Genomic DNA, 17,652 nt, shown 5'->3' with positions numbered 1-17,652 from the left:
TGATGGCGGGAGGGGAATGTGACGTGTTCATTGCTAACCACGTGCGCAAATGTGTATAAACGGACTCCTAGAAATTCGCGAAGTGGGATAGAGGACCAGGCACGTAGGTGAGTCGCAGCCCGATCTCTCGCGTTCCATTTGCGACAGGGTCAGATTGCACCCAAAATTGCCGTGAAAAGCGACGTCCGGTGAGGCTACCCTGCACCTGTCCCACTAGTTATCGGGTGGATCCAACTCCACTGCAGTCTCAAAGGGGCGAATGCTCGCTTCCTCTGGGGAGCAGTATCAACACAGGTCGACTAAAATGCGCGTACGGGTCATACCGGTGCGCTGCGCCACAGGTACTGTACCGTCTAGGCATACTGAGCACTTAACGGTCATGTTGCAAAAATGTATCGAAAGGAGGACATCTCTCCGCCATCCGTCAGGCAAGAATGCCAGAGGTGACATTCTCCGTGGCACTGGAATAATGCTACAGCTACTGAGTGGCAGATTCAGGGCAGGAGCTTTAGCCGACGCCCTTCTTAGCTTGTGCTTCCATTCCAGCGCCAACAGCACTACATATTTTTAATAAGTCAGCACACTGACAAACAATCCGTACCCCGAAACAGTTCTGCGGAGCCTAGCTGTTCAAATATAGGCGGCCCAAGCGGACGGTCCCTTGGAACAAACTCCATTCTTTCAACCGACGGCGCGTTCATCACTTATCAGTCACATCACACAAACAAGAAAAGGAGATATATCAAATATGTGCAATGTATTATACACAATGAATGCCAACTTGAGTGTAGCTGGCATTGCAGGAACACGTACGAAACTAGCCAACTGCTAAACTAAAGCGTACGTCGAGGTCTCGATCCTGAGCCACTAATGGAACCAGTTGTGAGAATGCACAGTCACTAACTAAATTCAAGGGCACCGCAGTGCGAATAAATCTATAATTCATTCGATAAATTCACACCCACTTACTCGCGATGGTCATTCAAACGGTGCCTGCAGCTTCTGTCGTCTGGAAATTAGCCGCGCAGAGAACAAGCTACGAGACGCACAACCGAACGCAGTCCCCGCTGGCGCCCGGCCGCACCGCCACCATTCCGAGCAGCCGGGGCAGCGCTAGCAGCCGCCCAGCTGCCGAGGCAGTCCCTGGAGACGACCGCTGCCGAGGCCAGCCCTGGAGACGGCCGCTCCCGGGGCCAGCTCGTGGAGGCGGCCACTCCCCGCCGGCTCATCCGACACCAGCCGCCCAGCCGCCGAGACCAGCCCCTGGAGACGGCCGCTCCCCACCGGCTCATCGGCCCTTCTGATAGCCCGGGAAGAGCGCCTTCAGCGCGTCGAACAGCGTCACGTTGGAGACGAGCGCGAACTTCTTGCCCAGGTCGTGGCGGCAGGCGGGACACGAGAACACCTCCGCCTTGAAGGAGCGCTTCACGCACGGCTGGGGAGCACACGCGGCGCGTCAGGGGCCGACGCGGCCGACGGCACACGGAGCGGTCTAAACGGCTAAACACTGCGCTGGTCTGCCTCACGCCGGTAACACAATAGTGGGCACCACGTGACCACCTCTGTGAGTGAGCTGTTGGTCACCTCTGCACCAGAAACGTGATAAATAAACACACCCGTAACTAAAATGACATGTGCATACGAGAGCATATGCATGACTATGTAACTAAAGCCTATACAAGGCAAGGGCTGGCCCAGTAGACAGCTCTTACAGAGATGGGCAGGTACTGCAAACAGCTCACACAGAGACGGCAGCTAATGCAGACAGCTCACACAGAGACGGGCAGGCCCAGTAGAAACGGCTTACACGGAGACAGACGGGTGTGGCAGAGACAACTCCCACAGAGACGGGCAGTTACGGCAGACAGCTCACACAGAGACAGACGAGTACGGCAGGGACAGCTCACACAGAGACGGGCAGTTACGGCAGACAACTCACACGGAGACGGGCAGTTACGGCAGACCGTTCACACAAGAACGAGCAGTTACGACAGACAGCTCACACGGAGACGGGCAGCTAAGGCAGACAGCTCACACAGAGACGGGCAGGCCCAGCAGACAGCTCACACAGAAACGGACAGCCCAGACGGAGATGGGCAGCCTCGACGGCCAGCTCGGAGACGGAGAGCCCAGACTGGCACGGCCTGCCCAGACAGACAGGACGGCGGCGCCGGCTCACCAGGCAGACATTGTGGTGACAGGGCAGCGTGACCGGCGGACACACCAGCTCCTGGCAGCAAATGCACATGAACGTGTCCGTCACCTTCGCCAGGAACTTCTGCAACAGACGCCGGACGCCGCGTCAGATCGACCTCAGGGGCTCACGGCAGAGGCTCGGGCCAGGTGACAGGGCACGACTCGCCGGAGGCGAACGGCGGGCACTGCAGCTGTGGTGCGGCGGAGACGACGTCCCTCAAAGCTCGATTAGAGAATGTGATTATAGCACACGCACTTCCACGCGGGCGATTGCTTACGTACATATTCACTGGCATCTGTTGCATCTGGCACGGGCGGGTTAGCATGAAACTTGCCATGAGGTGCATAAGTCGGAGCAAAGGCAGAAACGTACAAGTAGGTCCACTCACCAGAGCCGTCCGCGCCTCTCACCAGAGCAGACTGTGCCTCTCAACAGAGCCGTCAGTGCCTCTAACCAGAGCCGACCGTATCACTCACCAGAATCGTCCGTGTCTCTCACCAGGCCGTCCGCGCCTTTCACCAGAGCCGTCCGCGCCTCTCACCAGAGCCGACCGTATCACTCACCAGCTTGCCGTCAGTGCCTCTAAACAGAGCCGACCGTATCACTCACCAGTCGTCCCTGTTGTCACCAGAGCCGTCCGCGCCTCCCACCAGAGCAGACCGTGCCTCTCACCAGAGCCGTCAGCGCCTCTAACCAGAGCCGACCGTATCACTCACCAGCTTGCCGTCGGCCAGCGAGCGCCGACACGCGTCCCAGAGCTGCGCGTTGTCGGCGTCCGCTTTCATCAGGGCGGCCACGGCCGGCGCAGGCGTGTAGGCCGCCGGGCGCGGCCGCTTGGTGGGCGGGGCACCCTCTTCATCGGCCCCCTCCGTCTCCGCCGGCGGCTTGTCGCCCGGCGCCTCCACGCGCTGCCGGACAAGCCGACAGCCACCGGTCAGCCGTGTCGCAGAGAGTGAGGGAGAGGCAGCGGGCAGTGACGAAGCGTCGACGAAGAGTGGACGAAACGTCGATACAAGCCTCGATGGGGCATCGCTGACGGTTGGCGCACCGTCTCAACAAACCGACCGACACAAATGCGGACCCGTTCAAACGAGAACACCCTCCGGGCAGCATCTCCGCGCGGTCTCAGCTCCAGCCCTCCAGTTCCTTGCCCAGCAGCGCCCGGCACCCGGTCCCAGGCGTACCCCCGCACGCGACCCTCGAGCCCGTCAAGAGCCACTCTCATCTCAGCACGCCGCCCTGGTCGGCGGTGCTGGAGCGCCGGCCGCCGCTCACCACCATGTCCTGGATGCCGAGCTCCAGGACGCGGCGCCGGCCGGCCTTGGTCCAGGGCGCCGGGTCCGGGTCGTCGCGGCGCATCAGGTAGCGCCACACCAGGAAGCCGCTGCGCCCCTTCTCCGGCCAGTAGCGCACGATCTTGTACACACCGTCGTACCTGCGGTCGCGCGGCGGCGCGGCTAGTCGCAGCTATGGCCGCTCAGCTGAGCGAGCTCAGAGCGTCAAGCTCTCGGGCGGCACACGAAGGGTAGGGCCACTGCAGGGCCACTGAAGTCCTGAGGCGACAGCACAGGGGGGACAGACATGGACGGCAGAGGAGACTTGGCGCCTTAGCCGCCAAAAGAAGGGCGACCGCGTCGCTGGCGAGACACTGGCGACGTGCTCTTGGCACTCTACCGCATTCGTGCCGTGCAAACAGGAGATGTTGGCCAGATCCACCCAGCGACCTCCCCCCGCCTCGTGTCAGTGAAGATGCCTCCGCCAAGATGTGCATGCCAGCGTCCATCCCCCTCCCCCATCTGCGACACTCGTCGACCACACCCGGGGCTTTCCGTCCCTTCCACCGTCCGCCCCCGTCCCTGGTACCTGAGCCCCTCGTCGGGCGCGTATTTGGAGTGTTTGCCCAGCTTGTAGGAGCGGATGACCCGCACGGGCTTGCCGCCGCGCCAGTCCTCGGCGGTGGCGCCCTCTTTATCGTTGATCCGGGCGTTGCAGTTGAGCGCCAGCGCCCTGTCATTATGGCGAAGTGAGTAAATCGAGGCCCGGTGGCGGCTGCACCGTATCCCGCGGCAAAACGACACGGCACGTACCGAAACCGGACGTGCTTGTTCCAAGGTGCCTCACGCGATTCAGATCGCGATTTAAATGAGGCACCTTATATAATAAATATTGCGTTCAATCCAGGATTAAAAATTATGATTATTCCAGGACTAAAAAATACGCTTTCTCAAGGACATGTCAGTCATTACAGCTTACAAAAACGCGAGCGAATCAACAATAAACAAACTAGCTCTACTAAAAAAGAATATGCCGCCAGACTACCTCCGGCGCATTCAGAGCTCATTAACGGCGTGAGATAGCCCGGTGCAGGCCCGTCCGGCCACATTCGGCGGGACTTGGACCGAGCGGCACACCTGTTCATCCTGGTCAGCTCCTGGTCACAGCTCTGCCCGGCGGTGCGCTTGTTACCGGACAGGTCGCGGCCGCCCGAGCCTGGGGGGCGGACACGGTGAGCGGTGAGCGGCGCCCGGGCGGCGGCACGTCCCGTCACCGGGACAGCACCGGACACGGTGAGCGGCGCCCGGGCGGCGGCACGTCCCCTCACCGGGACAGCACCGGACACGGTGAGCGGCGCCCGGGCGGCGGCACGTCCCCTCACCGGGACAGCACCGGACACGGTGAGCGGCGCCCGGGCGGCGGCACGTCCCGTCACCGGGACAGCACCGGACACGGTGAGCGGCGCCCGGGCGGCGGCACGCTCCCTCACCGGGACAGCACCGGACACGGTGAGCGGCGCCCGGGCGGCGGCACGTCCCCTCACCGGGACGTCATCGGACACGGTGAGCGGTGAGCGGCGCCCGGGCGGCGGCACGTCCCCTCACCGGGACGTCATCGGACACGGTGAGCGGCACTCAGGCGGCGGCACGTCCCCTCACCGGGACAGCACCGGACACGGTGAGCGGCGCCCGGGCGGCGGCACGTCCCCCTCACCGGGACAGCACCGGACACGGTGAGCGGCGCCCGGGCGGCGGCACGTCCCGTCACCGGGACAGCACCGGACACGGTGAGCGGCGCCCGGGCGGCGGCACGTCCCCTCACCGGGACAGCATCGGACACGGTGAGCGGTGCCCGGGCGGCGACACGTCCCCTCACCGGGACAGCACCGGACACGGTGAGCGGTGAGCGGCGCCCGGGCGGCGGCAACGTCCCCTCACCGGGACAGCACCGGACACGGTGAGCGGCGCCCGGGCGGCGGCAGGTCCCCTCACCGGGACAGCACCGGACACGGCGAGCGGCGCCGAGGCGGCGGCACGTCCCCTCACCGGGACAGCACCGGACACGGTAAGCGGCACCCGGGCGGCGGCACGTTCCCTCACCGGGACAGCACCGGACACGGTAAGCGGCACCCGGGCGGCGGCACGTTCCCTCACCGGGACAGCACCGGACACGGTAAGCGGCACCCGGGCGGCGGCACGCCTCCTCACCGGGACAGCATCGGACACGGGTAAGCGGCACCCGGGGCGGCGGCACGTTTCCCTCACCGGGACAGCACCGGACACGGCGAGCGGCGCCGAGGCGGCGGCACGTCCCCTCACCGGGACAGCACCGGACACGGTAAGCGGCACCCGGGCGGCGGCACGTTCCCTCACCGGGACAGCACCGGACACGGTGAGCGGCGAGTGGCGCAGAGGCGACGGCACGTCCCCTCACCGGGACAGCATCGGACGCACAGCGGACCGGTCACCGTCCCGATGTGCGCGCGGTAGCGTCAAAGAACGTGCCATGGCTCGGAGCTGCGCGACGAAACAACGCTCCCATGGACTGTCACAAGAGCGATGGGTACCATGTCCAACAAGATTTTGTGGTTTTAAGATCTGAGTAATTGCATAACAGTTTCATATAAGATAGCACACACGCGCCGTCACGTCTGGAATAGAAACGATAGACTGCAGAAGTACCAGCCTGCACAAACTCCAGGCCGTCCCTGAGGATACGTGTCCTGCCACAAGGCACGGGACACAACTACCGACATGGGACACGTGACACCGTTCCCACCAAACAGCACCCCACACTGACGCCGCCGCACGGCGACAGGCGGCAATCGCCCCACAGAAGGCCGGCCGGGCCTCCGACACAGGACCCCACCCCCGTCCCGCGGGGCACATACCCGTGTAGTAGAACTCGTCGCCGTTGTCCACGTCATCCTCGTAGCCGCCCGACAGCACGATGCTGAAGGCGCCCTCCTTCTCGCGGCCCGCAATGCCCGCCACGTGTGGCCGATGCACGCCCGCCTCGCTCGCCTGGATGCGGTACTGCCAGCGCATGCCCACCTCCACACCCGGCACCGGGCCGCGGTGGTTGGTCGGCACGATCGTGCACTGCCGCTGCCGGCCGGCCGTCGCCATGCCCTTGCCCCAGTCCCGCTTGGTCGCCTTGTTCAGAGTCGATGCCATGCGCGCCTTGCGCTTGCTGGCCTTGAGGCGCTGGCCGGCCTGCACGACCTCGCTCGTGTCAGTCTTGCACTCGGGGCAGTACCTGGGCAGGGCGGGGAGGGGGGGGGGGCGTGAGATTAGACGAGGCAATGGGCGGACGGGGCCATCAGCACGGAACGGATGGTAGCGGATGCCGCCCCGACTAAACCGCTGTGCGTAACTGACGGCTGGACTCGTAACGTTTCAGAGCAATCCAGTACATGTCAACGGGCTTCACCCACGCCCTCGCGCATGATCGTTTACTCAGCATGGACAGCCCTGCCTCCACACACCTGAACGTCCAGGCGGGCTGGAAAACACACAGCGAAGCGAAGCGAAGACCCCTCATCCATCCACCAGCATTCGACGCTGCACCGCGATACAGCATGGCCCCCTGACCGCGCCCCAGGGCACTGACCACTCGTCCTCCTCGGGGATGGCCTCCAGGGGCGGCGTCAGGCAGGAGATGTGGTAGGGCATGTCGCACTCGTCACACATGATCTGCCGGTCGGGGTCGGACTTCTTGTGGCAGACGTGGCAGCCACACACCCGGCAGTCGCGCTCCGGCCGGCCGCGGCAGATCCTGCAGCTGGGACCCCACCTCGCCTGCGGCCCGGAACGCGCGGTCAGAGGTCATACGCGCCGTCAGGGGTCACACGCGCGATCAAAGGTCACATGCGCGGTCAGGGGTCATACGCGCGGTCAGAGGTCACATGCGCAATCAGAGGTCACATGCGCAATCAGAGGTCACATGAGCGCGCGCATCGACGCAAAGGTTGGTTTCGTCTCTGAAGGCGACCCAAAACCAAACAGAAGGTGATGAGAAGTCAGTCAAACATACTCGTCCTGAAAGTGCATCAATATTCTCAACGTATGCACCTGGACGCACACAGACGCACACAGCCACCGAAAGGGTTTGACAAAGACAACGTTGTAGGCACACCAGAGGCCCAATGAGCGCCCGCCTAGAAACGGCACGTATCTTCGCCACGTCTGACCGAGCCCCGGGCCCCTGACGTCATTAAAGCACGCGCTCCGGGCGCCCCAGCGAATGTCGTACGTGCGGTGACACCGGCCGCCGGCTGGCTGTCGCCGGCCGCCAGCCGGTCGACTCTGGCGCGCTGCTGGCCGCGGGCCATGACCTCGTCGACGAACTTGACCTGGCAGCCCTCGACGGCCACCCGGCCGGCGCCCAGGTACACCGTCACTGTCAGCCTGCCGGGTCACGGACGGTCAGCAGGATAGGGACACCGCAGCGGAGGCCCACTGGGTCACCACACACGTCACTGTCAGCCTGCCGGGTCACGGACGGTCAGCGGGATAGGTACACCGCAGCGGAGGCCCACTGGGTCACCACACACGTCACTGTCAGCCGGCCGGGTCACGGACGGTCAGCGGGATAGGTACACCGCAGCGGAGGCCCACTGGTTCACCACACACGTCACTGTCAGCCGGCCGGGTCACGGACGGTCAGCAGGATAGGGACACCGCAGCGGAGGCCCACTGGTTCACCACACACGTCATTGTCAGCTTGCCGGGTCACGGACGACCAGCGGGATAGGGACACCGCAGCGGAGGCCCGCTGGTTCACCACACACGTCATTGTCAGCTTGCCGGGTCACGGACGACCAGCAGGATAGGGACACCGCAGCGGAGGCCCGCTGGTTCACCACACACGTCATTGTCAGCTTGCCGGGTCACGGACGGTCAGCAGGATAGAGTACACCGCAGCGGAGGCCCACTGGTTCACCACACACGTCAGTGTCAGCCGGCCGGGTCACGGACGGTCAGCAGGATAGGGACACCGCAGCGGAGGCCCACTGGTTCACCACACACGTCATTGTCAGCTTGCCGGGTCACGGACGGTCAGCGGGATAGATACACCGCAGCGGAGGCCCACTGGTTCACCACACACGTCACGGGAAGCCGGCCGGTGCAACGGCGCGCCGGACACTTGCATCACATCGGAGGCATTTCGGTCACTGATTCATCGCGATCGTTAACCGGAGAGGTAGTTTCCATTTTCAGAGACGGCGCCTCTCCGGTTCAGCGTTTCTTTAGCTTAGCAGCCCGAATATGCGGTGAATAAAGGCGATGCGGCGTGCCCAGGGCCGGCCACAACGGCAACAACACGAAACCAGTCAACTTGAACCATCTCCGCGCGTACCCTCCGCGCCCTCCCTTCACTGCTCACGCCTGTGTACGTATCATCGCCGCTTGCTACCCCTGCTACCCACTCCCATCAGACCCACAGCGCCATATGGTCACCACCACCCCCTACAATTCCACCCAGACTGTTGAACCTTGCCCCCCCCCCGGCCACCTACCGGCGCCGCCTGCCACGCGCCTCGCGCCCCGTGACGAGCGCGTCGAACCAGAAGCCACGCTCGTCCGGCTCGTCCACGTTGTAGTTGACCAGCACGTGCTGTCCGACGGTCAGCTCGGAGAAGGGCAGCGTGTCGGTGGCCCGCTCACGCAGCTCGCCGCCGGCCAGCCAGAGCGGCGGGTCGTCCTCGTACCTGGCGCGGCAGACGGAGCGTCAGGCGCCGCGCAGCCGGCCGGCAGGTTACGCGGCAAGGCTTCATCGAAATGCGGCCCGACGTCGGCAGTCATACTGCATGTTCAGCTGAACGACGGAAATGACAGTGAGGTTTCACGGAGGAGATAAACGGATTCGTGAGCAAGCGTGGCTCTTCGGTGAGTACTACCTCTCTCCTCACGCCGGGGGTGACGAGAGCTCACCCTTCGAATGATGATGATGATTTGGGCTTTGGGGCGCACCCACTACGTTGGTCATATGGCGCCCATAACCTACTTTTTATGTAACACATACGACTCACCCTTCGAACTTGACCGAGTACTGATGCTCTGGCGAGCCGCCGGAGACGCCGCCCTTCTCAGCAGATCCCCGCCGGACACCGCAGACGGTGGCTTCGAACCAGCCGCCGGAGGCTGGGTCGCGAGCGTCGCAGCAGTCTCCCACCTGAACACGACACACGGGGTGCACCAGAGCCACACACCATACCTGAGGCCACAGCAATCCTCCATCTGACCGGAGGGGTACAGGGACCAGACACCACACATAGAACAGCAGCCTTTGGGCCGCAGGGACGCAACGACATATGACTATACATGAACAGAAAGCACACAACCAAGTTACGTTATGTAAACTTCCTGTCAGTCCACACGCAAACATCACATAATAATAGCGAACATAAGTACAAACCGCACAGTCTTCCACGGAAACACCAACCACACGGTCTCCGAGGGAACACCAACCGCACGGTCTCCAAGGAAACACGAGACACACGGTCTCCGAGGAAACGCCAACCACACGGTTTTCGAGGAAACACCAATCGCACGATCTCTGAGGAAACACCAGACACAGTCTCCGGGAAAAACACCAACCACACGGTCTCCGAGGAAACACCAACCACACGGTTTCCGAGGAAGCACCAACCGCACGGTCTCCAAGGAAACACTAGACACACGGTCTCTTGCCTACACCCCTGACAGCTGCACCATCCAACGACTACAACAAACTACAACCAGACCTGCCAAGCCACACAAATGGGCTACTGGTCGCACACACGCCACGGAAGGCACCGTGTGATGATCAAACTTGACAGACCTACCGGTGTGATCACCGGCAGGTCCGTGAAGTCTGATCTATCCCGGAACAGTGTGCTGCTATGGCCGGGCCTGCCAAGCCCCGGTCCGTCTGTGTGGTGCCGTGCGGTGCTGCGACTGACCTTGTAAAAGTCATCCGCGGAGAGGAGATCCCAGCCGCAGTTGTCGTCCATGTCCACCGCCTGGCGACAAGCGGCAGGGTCAGAAAGACTTGGACAAGATACGAGCGAACTTAGGACGGGATCAGAAAGGCCTGAGGTGGATAAAAGCGGTCTGAGGTCTGCACATCGGCACTGCGGTCACGTGACGAAGGACGCGACACGGACCTGCGGAACCGAACGATGGGATAGGAAAATATAGATGGAAGATTTAAAAATACGTACCTTTTGAGGATAGTTACATACACTCAAAATGCCTTTCAGCTGACAAAATCTAATGTATATCATGTAGCAAGTGGCACCATTGCTAGGCTTTCTTCAACTGTCAGCCTGCCAAGAAGAAATTGTTTAAATGACGCATGAGGAGAATTTGCTAGAGTCACACACCCAAGTACATGTCTTTAGGGGGGGGGGGGGGAGTTGACACAGGAGAACGGTCAGGTTAATAGAAGACTTATGATGTACAACAGATATCAATGTGTTTGGATGTTTTTGGATGCTGATGAGCACATTAACAGTGTGCCTGCCTCCACACCTAGATGATTAATGGGGACCAAGTGCCTGCAAATGATCAGCATACCTTGTCAGAGTCAACAGTCTGGGCTGCGTCACCATTGACACCACATGCTTCCACTGGCACTGAGGATGCACCTTTGTCTGCACTGTCCTGCAACAGGTGTTAGGCCAGTCAGCAGCGGGAGTGGCATCCTTGACAAAATGGAGCATTATGAGACATTCTTCAACAAGAATAAGCTGAGCTAGAGATGGAAAAGGCATCTTTATTCACACCACAACCACTGATCCTAGGCGGTCCCAGCAGCTGATCCTTACCTGTGCCAGAGCAAGGACTTGGAAAGTTACAATACATGATGGCTGGCAATCTGGCAGTGGAGTACAGATCACAGGAGAGACATTAACAAGGCACTGCATTACAGAATTTGGAACAAACCTTATCTATGGTGTTGTTTGCTTGTCTCCTATGGTTGTCTGCTTTGACAGGGGCGAGAGGCTGCCGAACCATGAGCTGTATGACATCATTAACATTGACATCATACTCAAACATGGTGTGCCCATCTTCCATCTGAAAAAAACAGTAAGTAAGCTTGTCTCATATCTGGTGGTTGGTAAAACCACACACATGTAAGCATGCACCTACCAATGGGAATGTTTGTGGTATTCAATGAACACCACATGAAAACCTGATGGATGTTTTCTGATAAATCACAACCCAATATTAATACACCACACAAAAACCAATAGAATATTGCACCATACATAATACTGAAAACAATTCAGTACAATTGGAGTGGAGAAATGGGCTTATATACAGCACCTGAAGTGCAGACCAGCAAATATGTCAAAGAGCCCACCCACTTCATACCTGTTTGCCTCTAAAGAAGAGCCGCTGGCATTCTGGAGCAACATCAAGCTCATCTTCCACCAGTTTCCTGAACTGGTCTACTGTAGTGAGCTTGGATATTGTCACAACTCCTGAGGCATTGCCATCCATGGTCCTCACTTTCACAAACATGGCTGCATGCAGGGAGTGACCAGAAAAGGCAAAGTAGCTGAAGCTTTAAAACCTGCAATAATTGACCACATCAGACAAGTTACAATATAGTTGATGAAATATCTTGCCAAAAGGTGACAGAAAAGTGAAATAAACCACTTACTTTTAAAGGTGATGGCTTAACTAGTCAATCATATTTCAACTGTTAAATACCAGCACGTACTTCTCCACATCAAACATTAAATGATGAATAACACAATACTTTTGAAACACTGTCTAGCAATGCATCGTCATAACAATTTCCTAAAATGCAAGACATGGGTCCGAGTGAGAAAGCATGCACCTAGCCTACGCCGTGTCCAGAGAGCTGGAACAGCGACAGCACAAGTCAAGTCGCCGTTTGGTGTGAGGTCCAAAACACATTGCATGTAAGTCGGACCATTCCAGATTGCTTCTCTCCATTCCTAATATTGTAATTCCTATGAATTTACAAAGTCCACACATAGCACATACGGCAAGCGCCAACCAAACGTCACAGGCGCCTCCGAAGTGCACAGCAGTCGGCGCAGACGGCGTCGAAATTCGCGCGAATACTTTTGTCCGCGATGTGTCGTTTATGTCTTTACATATGAGACTTCAAGGCCACCCCTATTTCACGGTGTACTTGCAGCGGTTTTTAATCTTGGAAACTGTCAGGCTGATTTTCTTGAAAAATGTCTTTACTATAACGTATTGTTTATGTAGCCTTGCTCTAGCGTATATAGCTTTTTCCAGCTGTTGTAAACCTGGTGATCTCAGGTGGCCATGATAGCTTACATTCGAGTGAGTACTCAAGAGGACGGTGTTGCAGCCGACCCCGATGTCGGAAACGCATCATTGGAGAGTCTTGAAGAAAAAGTTTCACAAACTGCGGAACTTGCCTCGTTTGACGAAATAAATCAAGAATACCGCCATCAACGGCATGGTGCCGCACGCGACCTTCCGTGCAGCAGCAAGGCACAATTCAATCGCGTCGCCAACCCGGTACGGTCGGGTTGGTCAGTTCCCTAAAGCACCCTGGAGGACAGCAACATCCAAATCCGTCATAGTCTGTGGGGAGGACGCACCACGGCCCGGAAGGCATCCCTATACATCAACGATATTTGACACGCATGCGCGGCGCGGTGCAGGCGGGACCGTGGCGAGCTTTAGTACATCCACACCTGAGGCGTCGCTGTCCAAAAGTGAATGGGGACTCCATCAGAAGGAAACGCTGGATTTCTTAAGGTCATTCGTTCCATGCACGTGTCACCGGAATAATTTCTCGACGGTGCGGCGTAGCCACGCCAAATTCTGCGTAACAATAAACAATTAAAATGCAGATCTTTTGGTATAAAATGTAGGCTTACTTTGTAAAATGACTTATCTACGCCAGGTCAATTTCAGGTCATGGATTCAGCGAAGACAACTTCCAAGGAAACGCTTAATCTGATGCAATAACGGAATTTTAGACGAAGCCACATGTGTAGGTCAGACTAAGGTCAGAGCTAACCTGCTGTTTAACTCTAGAGTTTTCTGTATACAATAGATTTTGTTGCTCATCTTAAATCTGTCGATGAAAAAAATACCATTTTACATCTGCTATGAACTAATTAAAGGTCAGAGTAAATCATTGGCCTAAAATGACCAAGGTCAACATTTGTTTTAGAAACATAACGCCTGGCATAATACTCGACGCTGATCTAAATGTAAGTATCAACGTAGTCTTATATGTGATTTTGGTCGCCATGACCGTCTCAAGATCAAAGAAGGTCACTGACCTTTAATGAGCGCCAATGACCTTTGGCTTAGAACAGACACCTATGTTCACGGTGGTTGCGTGAAAATGTTTGTAGGCACTTTGGAAACCGATCGGAAGTTGGACCTCGTTTGAGCGTATTTAACCTGAACGTCATGACCTAGGAGCATCAAATTTTGACGCAAGTGAGTCACGTACAGACCAACATACCCTGTGAATTTGGTGTCTCTAGCTTTCTCAACTTCTGAGATCTCAGCGGGTCAAATTGCCCCCCCCCCCCCCTCCCTGCCCGAACGGAGCATATTCAACCGGCCGCCCGGGCGCGTGGTAACCTGCTCGGGCACTCTTCTCGCCCAGGGACATTAATTTCCGTACACTGGCCTTGAATAATTCCCCTTTGCTTAGAGGGCCCTGTGCTCTGGCCGGAGCCCTATACATCAACCTGCCGGGGCGATTCCGATCGCTCAGAGGTCTACCACGTTGGGCTGGGGCTTTTCTCGCTTGCTCCGAGGATCCTAAATTTATTGACGGAAGCCTTTTGGTTGGCCTACCGTAGCACCCATGGTCGCTCAGTTTCCGTCCGTTTTGGCCTTGGTGTCTTAGCTTTAGAGCTGCAGTGGGTCATGTGCCAATGAATTTTAACGTGCGGAGATCCAACACAATCTTGCGTGCCGCCGACGTCGTATGCCTTATTTCGGTTGGTTAATGAAGTTGTGACACCTATCATACCCGTGGATCACGTTTTTAGTACATTTGCAATGCTAGGATATTTTGTACTCATTCATAACAAATAAAGCAAAAGCAATACGTTGGTCATCGGCCATAAGCTTGTCACATTGACTAGCCGACTACCTGCGAATAAGCTAGGAATCAAGTTCGTGCTCGATTTAATGGTATTTAGCAGCCAATTTTAGTTTGTCCTGTCATGCCCTTCCGAAAATCTTGGCCTCAAAAAGACAAGGCTCATCACAATCTGAAGAAAACGAATAATCTCCATGCATGTACATGCATAGCATGGCTGGTTTCCTAAGGCTGCACACAGTAAGATGGGCTCCCGCATACAAAATATAAATCTAGGAATTTTGAGATGTAATGGCGGCGATGCGAAGATATGGGGAGGGGCAATTTATTCTGGGATCCCTTCAAAGGGTACTTGGGAGTCCCTCCACTCTACTCTAGGGCACTAAACCCACAATGTTGTGTGCCCCCCGCTCCTTGACAAACCCTACACATTAAGATATAAAAACACTATAAATGCTATATAGCACTGTACCCTTTATAAAAACCTACGCTGGATGATAGCCTCATCAGGTTCCGTGGCCGCCACGCCTCCAAGATGTGTATGCCGAGTAAGCCTGGCAGGTACGACCTGCTTCTGCGTACGGTCACAGACGCCAACGTTCGCTACATGTGGAAAATGTGGCCGTGCGGAAGCCAACCGGCACAGCTTGAGCTGGCACGACCTGATAATGTGTTCGAGAATGTACCGGCCATGGTCAAGTTTATGACGCAAGAGATGTCTGGCACCCGGAAAAACTTGACTTTAGATCGGTACTCCACCTCCGCACCCCGCTCCGAGGACCTCTTTTCAAACAGGCTGGCAGGCATCGGGACCATCAACCGCGTCCGCCGCCTCCTGCCCAAGGAGCTGACTGTCGTCGGAGGCCGGGCACTCGATTCAATGCTGCTGTTCGCTTTCAGTAACGGTGTGGCTATGGTGTTGCACTGCCTCCGGCCAGGCAAGCTGATGCTGCTGCTGTCTTCTCAGCACCAGGCGCCCATGGTGGACAAGAACACAAAGGAGCTTGAGATCGCGCCGCGTACAACGTAACGAAAGCCGGCGTGGACGAGAGGGACGCAATGATCGAACACTACATGGGAAAGCCGCCTCTGTAATGCTGGCCGATTGCCGTCTTCTTCCTCATGCTGGGCGTCGCCGAGATCAACGCCTCGACAGTGCTCCTGCTGCACAGGGGATGGTGAACGACCGGCGTGGGTGGCGGCGACCGGTGCACCATCTTGTCCTCCACGGGAGAGCAGCTGGCTGTACCCCGCATTCACGAGGGTGCAGCCCAACCCGTGGGGCTCGGGGGCAAAGCGCTGGCCGTCATGCGCCTTGTCAAGACAACAAGAAGCCAGGCTAGTGCAGGTGGAGAGTTGCGAAGCGGCGGTGGCGGCAGTGGCCCCGGAGGTGACGAGGCGGCGTCGAGAGCGGTGCCGGTAGCGATGGCCGTAGTGCTAGTGACGCCAGCACTGGCAGTCGCAGATCAAAGAGTCGCTGTGCGGCTGCGTAACGGAGCTGATTGGCCAGCCCGACCACAAGCGCCGCAAAAGCCGGCTGCCAAAGAAGAGGGCATGCTGCCAGTGGGCCAAATATGTCTGTGGGCGGCATGGTGTCGCTGTCTGCATGTGTGTGGCTTCTGCAAGCGACTCCGACCGGCTGTAATTGCAGTGGCACTTGATGTGTCATTAGTGATGTGTCACAGATAGTTGACTTTAGTTTCGTATGTTTTGCGTGTTCCGAGCGTAGCGGACAATCATATGCATCTATCTACGCATACAGCAGTCAAAAATATGTTGTCATCGCTTTTGCTAGAGTTTGTATATGGTCGCTTGTAGCAGAGCTGCCGAACGTCGATTCTAGGCATTGAAATCGGGATAGGACGTTTTGTGACATCCATTTTTGATGAAGATGACTTGATATTACCTGGATTATCCAGCTTTCTCACTTAACCAGGTCAAACCTGCAATGAGAATCGTTTCCTATCGCACATCTGAATGATGAATGAATATGTAACTGGATTTCCTATCTTGAAAAGTCTAGCTTTCCATTATATATCACGCTATGCACGTGCATCCAACCGCTTATTCACCACCGAGGTCATCTGTTTGACCTTGACCTTAGCCGGTCTATGAACAACTAACAGCTCTTGCTGGGTTGCTTGATACCATAATTGCGACTTAAGTATTCCCACATCGCGATTAGAGGGTTTGGACTTGACGGAAATGAATAGATCAAAATACAGATATAGACCAATGTTTCAGCTCTCATTTACACCACACGTGACCTTGGCTCCAGACATGAAACAATTCGTGTGAGATTGGATACATCCCTGTGTGACATGTTTGATCAGGGCGTAATAATTTTACGCACAAGATAAGCTTCTAAACGAAATACATCGTGGAAGCAGTCCAATAATACAAAGTAGCATTTTTAGAACTTGGCCTTGATCTGCCACCATCGCACACACTTAAACGTAAATCTTTGCTGCGGTTTGAAACCGCAGCCTATCGCGCTATCGACTGCGATGTGATTTTCTTTTTAATTCGGCCCCAACAGTTCTTGAGATAAGCAGGGAGGGGGGGGGGGGGGGGGGAGGGGAATCTGTCTCCCAGTCAATGGTGTGCCGCTGAGGAGTCTGGTCAATACCTGGTTTACATTCGCGGATACCATAAATGTATTAACATTTAACATCGGCCGCTGTATGTTGTATACGCGCAGCGATAAACAAACAAACAAACAAGCAACAACTTACTTAGTGAGGAACAACAAAAGGGACAAGGAACAACTGTCATTACAACCCATCACATCAATCTCACTCTGCTTACGAGCCTGCGTGCATTTAAGTGTATTCACCTGCGAGTATTCACACTCTGCCTGCGAGTATTTAAGTGTCAGCCGATGGTCGGTCACTGTCTGTGTGCAGTGAGGAACAACTTACAACAAACTTACAAACAACAACTTACTTAGTGAGGAACAACAAAAGGAACAAGGAACAACAACTGTCATTACAACCCTCACATCAATCCCACTCTGCATACGAGCCTGCGTGCATTTAATGTATTCACCTGCCTGCGGATATTTAAGTGTATTCACCTGCCTGCAAGTATTTAGGTGCATTCGTCTGCCG

At 56.8% G+C, this 17,652-nt stretch overlaps 1 protein-coding gene across 1 annotated transcript; it reads right to left on the bottom strand.

The window, feature by feature from the left end:
* Positions 1 to 740: 740 nt before the first annotated feature.
* Positions 741 to 12,524, bottom strand: LOC119110157 (E3 ubiquitin-protein ligase UHRF1). The gene is made up of 16 exons (XM_037233892.1): positions 12,491 to 12,524; positions 11,836 to 12,037; positions 11,404 to 11,535; positions 11,035 to 11,121; positions 10,419 to 10,478; positions 9,507 to 9,649; positions 8,994 to 9,185; positions 7,758 to 7,881; positions 7,085 to 7,272; positions 6,363 to 6,730; positions 4,609 to 4,687; positions 4,061 to 4,204; positions 3,473 to 3,632; positions 2,914 to 3,105; positions 2,180 to 2,278; positions 741 to 1,435 (listed from the first exon to the last, which is right to left on the bottom strand). Exons 2-16 carry the CDS (start codon positions 11,983 to 11,985, stop codon positions 1,289 to 1,291), a joined length of 2,265 nt encoding a protein of 754 aa, XP_037089787.1. The 5' UTR covers positions 11,986 to 12,037; positions 12,491 to 12,524; the 3' UTR covers positions 741 to 1,288.
* Positions 12,525 to 17,652: the final 5,128 nt, after the last annotated feature.

This window comes from Pollicipes pollicipes, unplaced genomic scaffold, assembly GCF_011947565.3.
Source record: "Pollicipes pollicipes isolate AB1234 unplaced genomic scaffold, Ppol_2.1 Scaffold_7231;HRSCAF=8579_pilon_pilon_pilon, whole genome shotgun sequence".
NCBI lineage: Eukaryota > Metazoa > Arthropoda > Thecostraca > Pollicipedomorpha > Pollicipedidae > Pollicipes > Pollicipes pollicipes.
The sequence above is the reverse complement of the archived record's forward strand: the minus strand, read 5'-3'. Positions and strand labels throughout refer to the sequence as shown.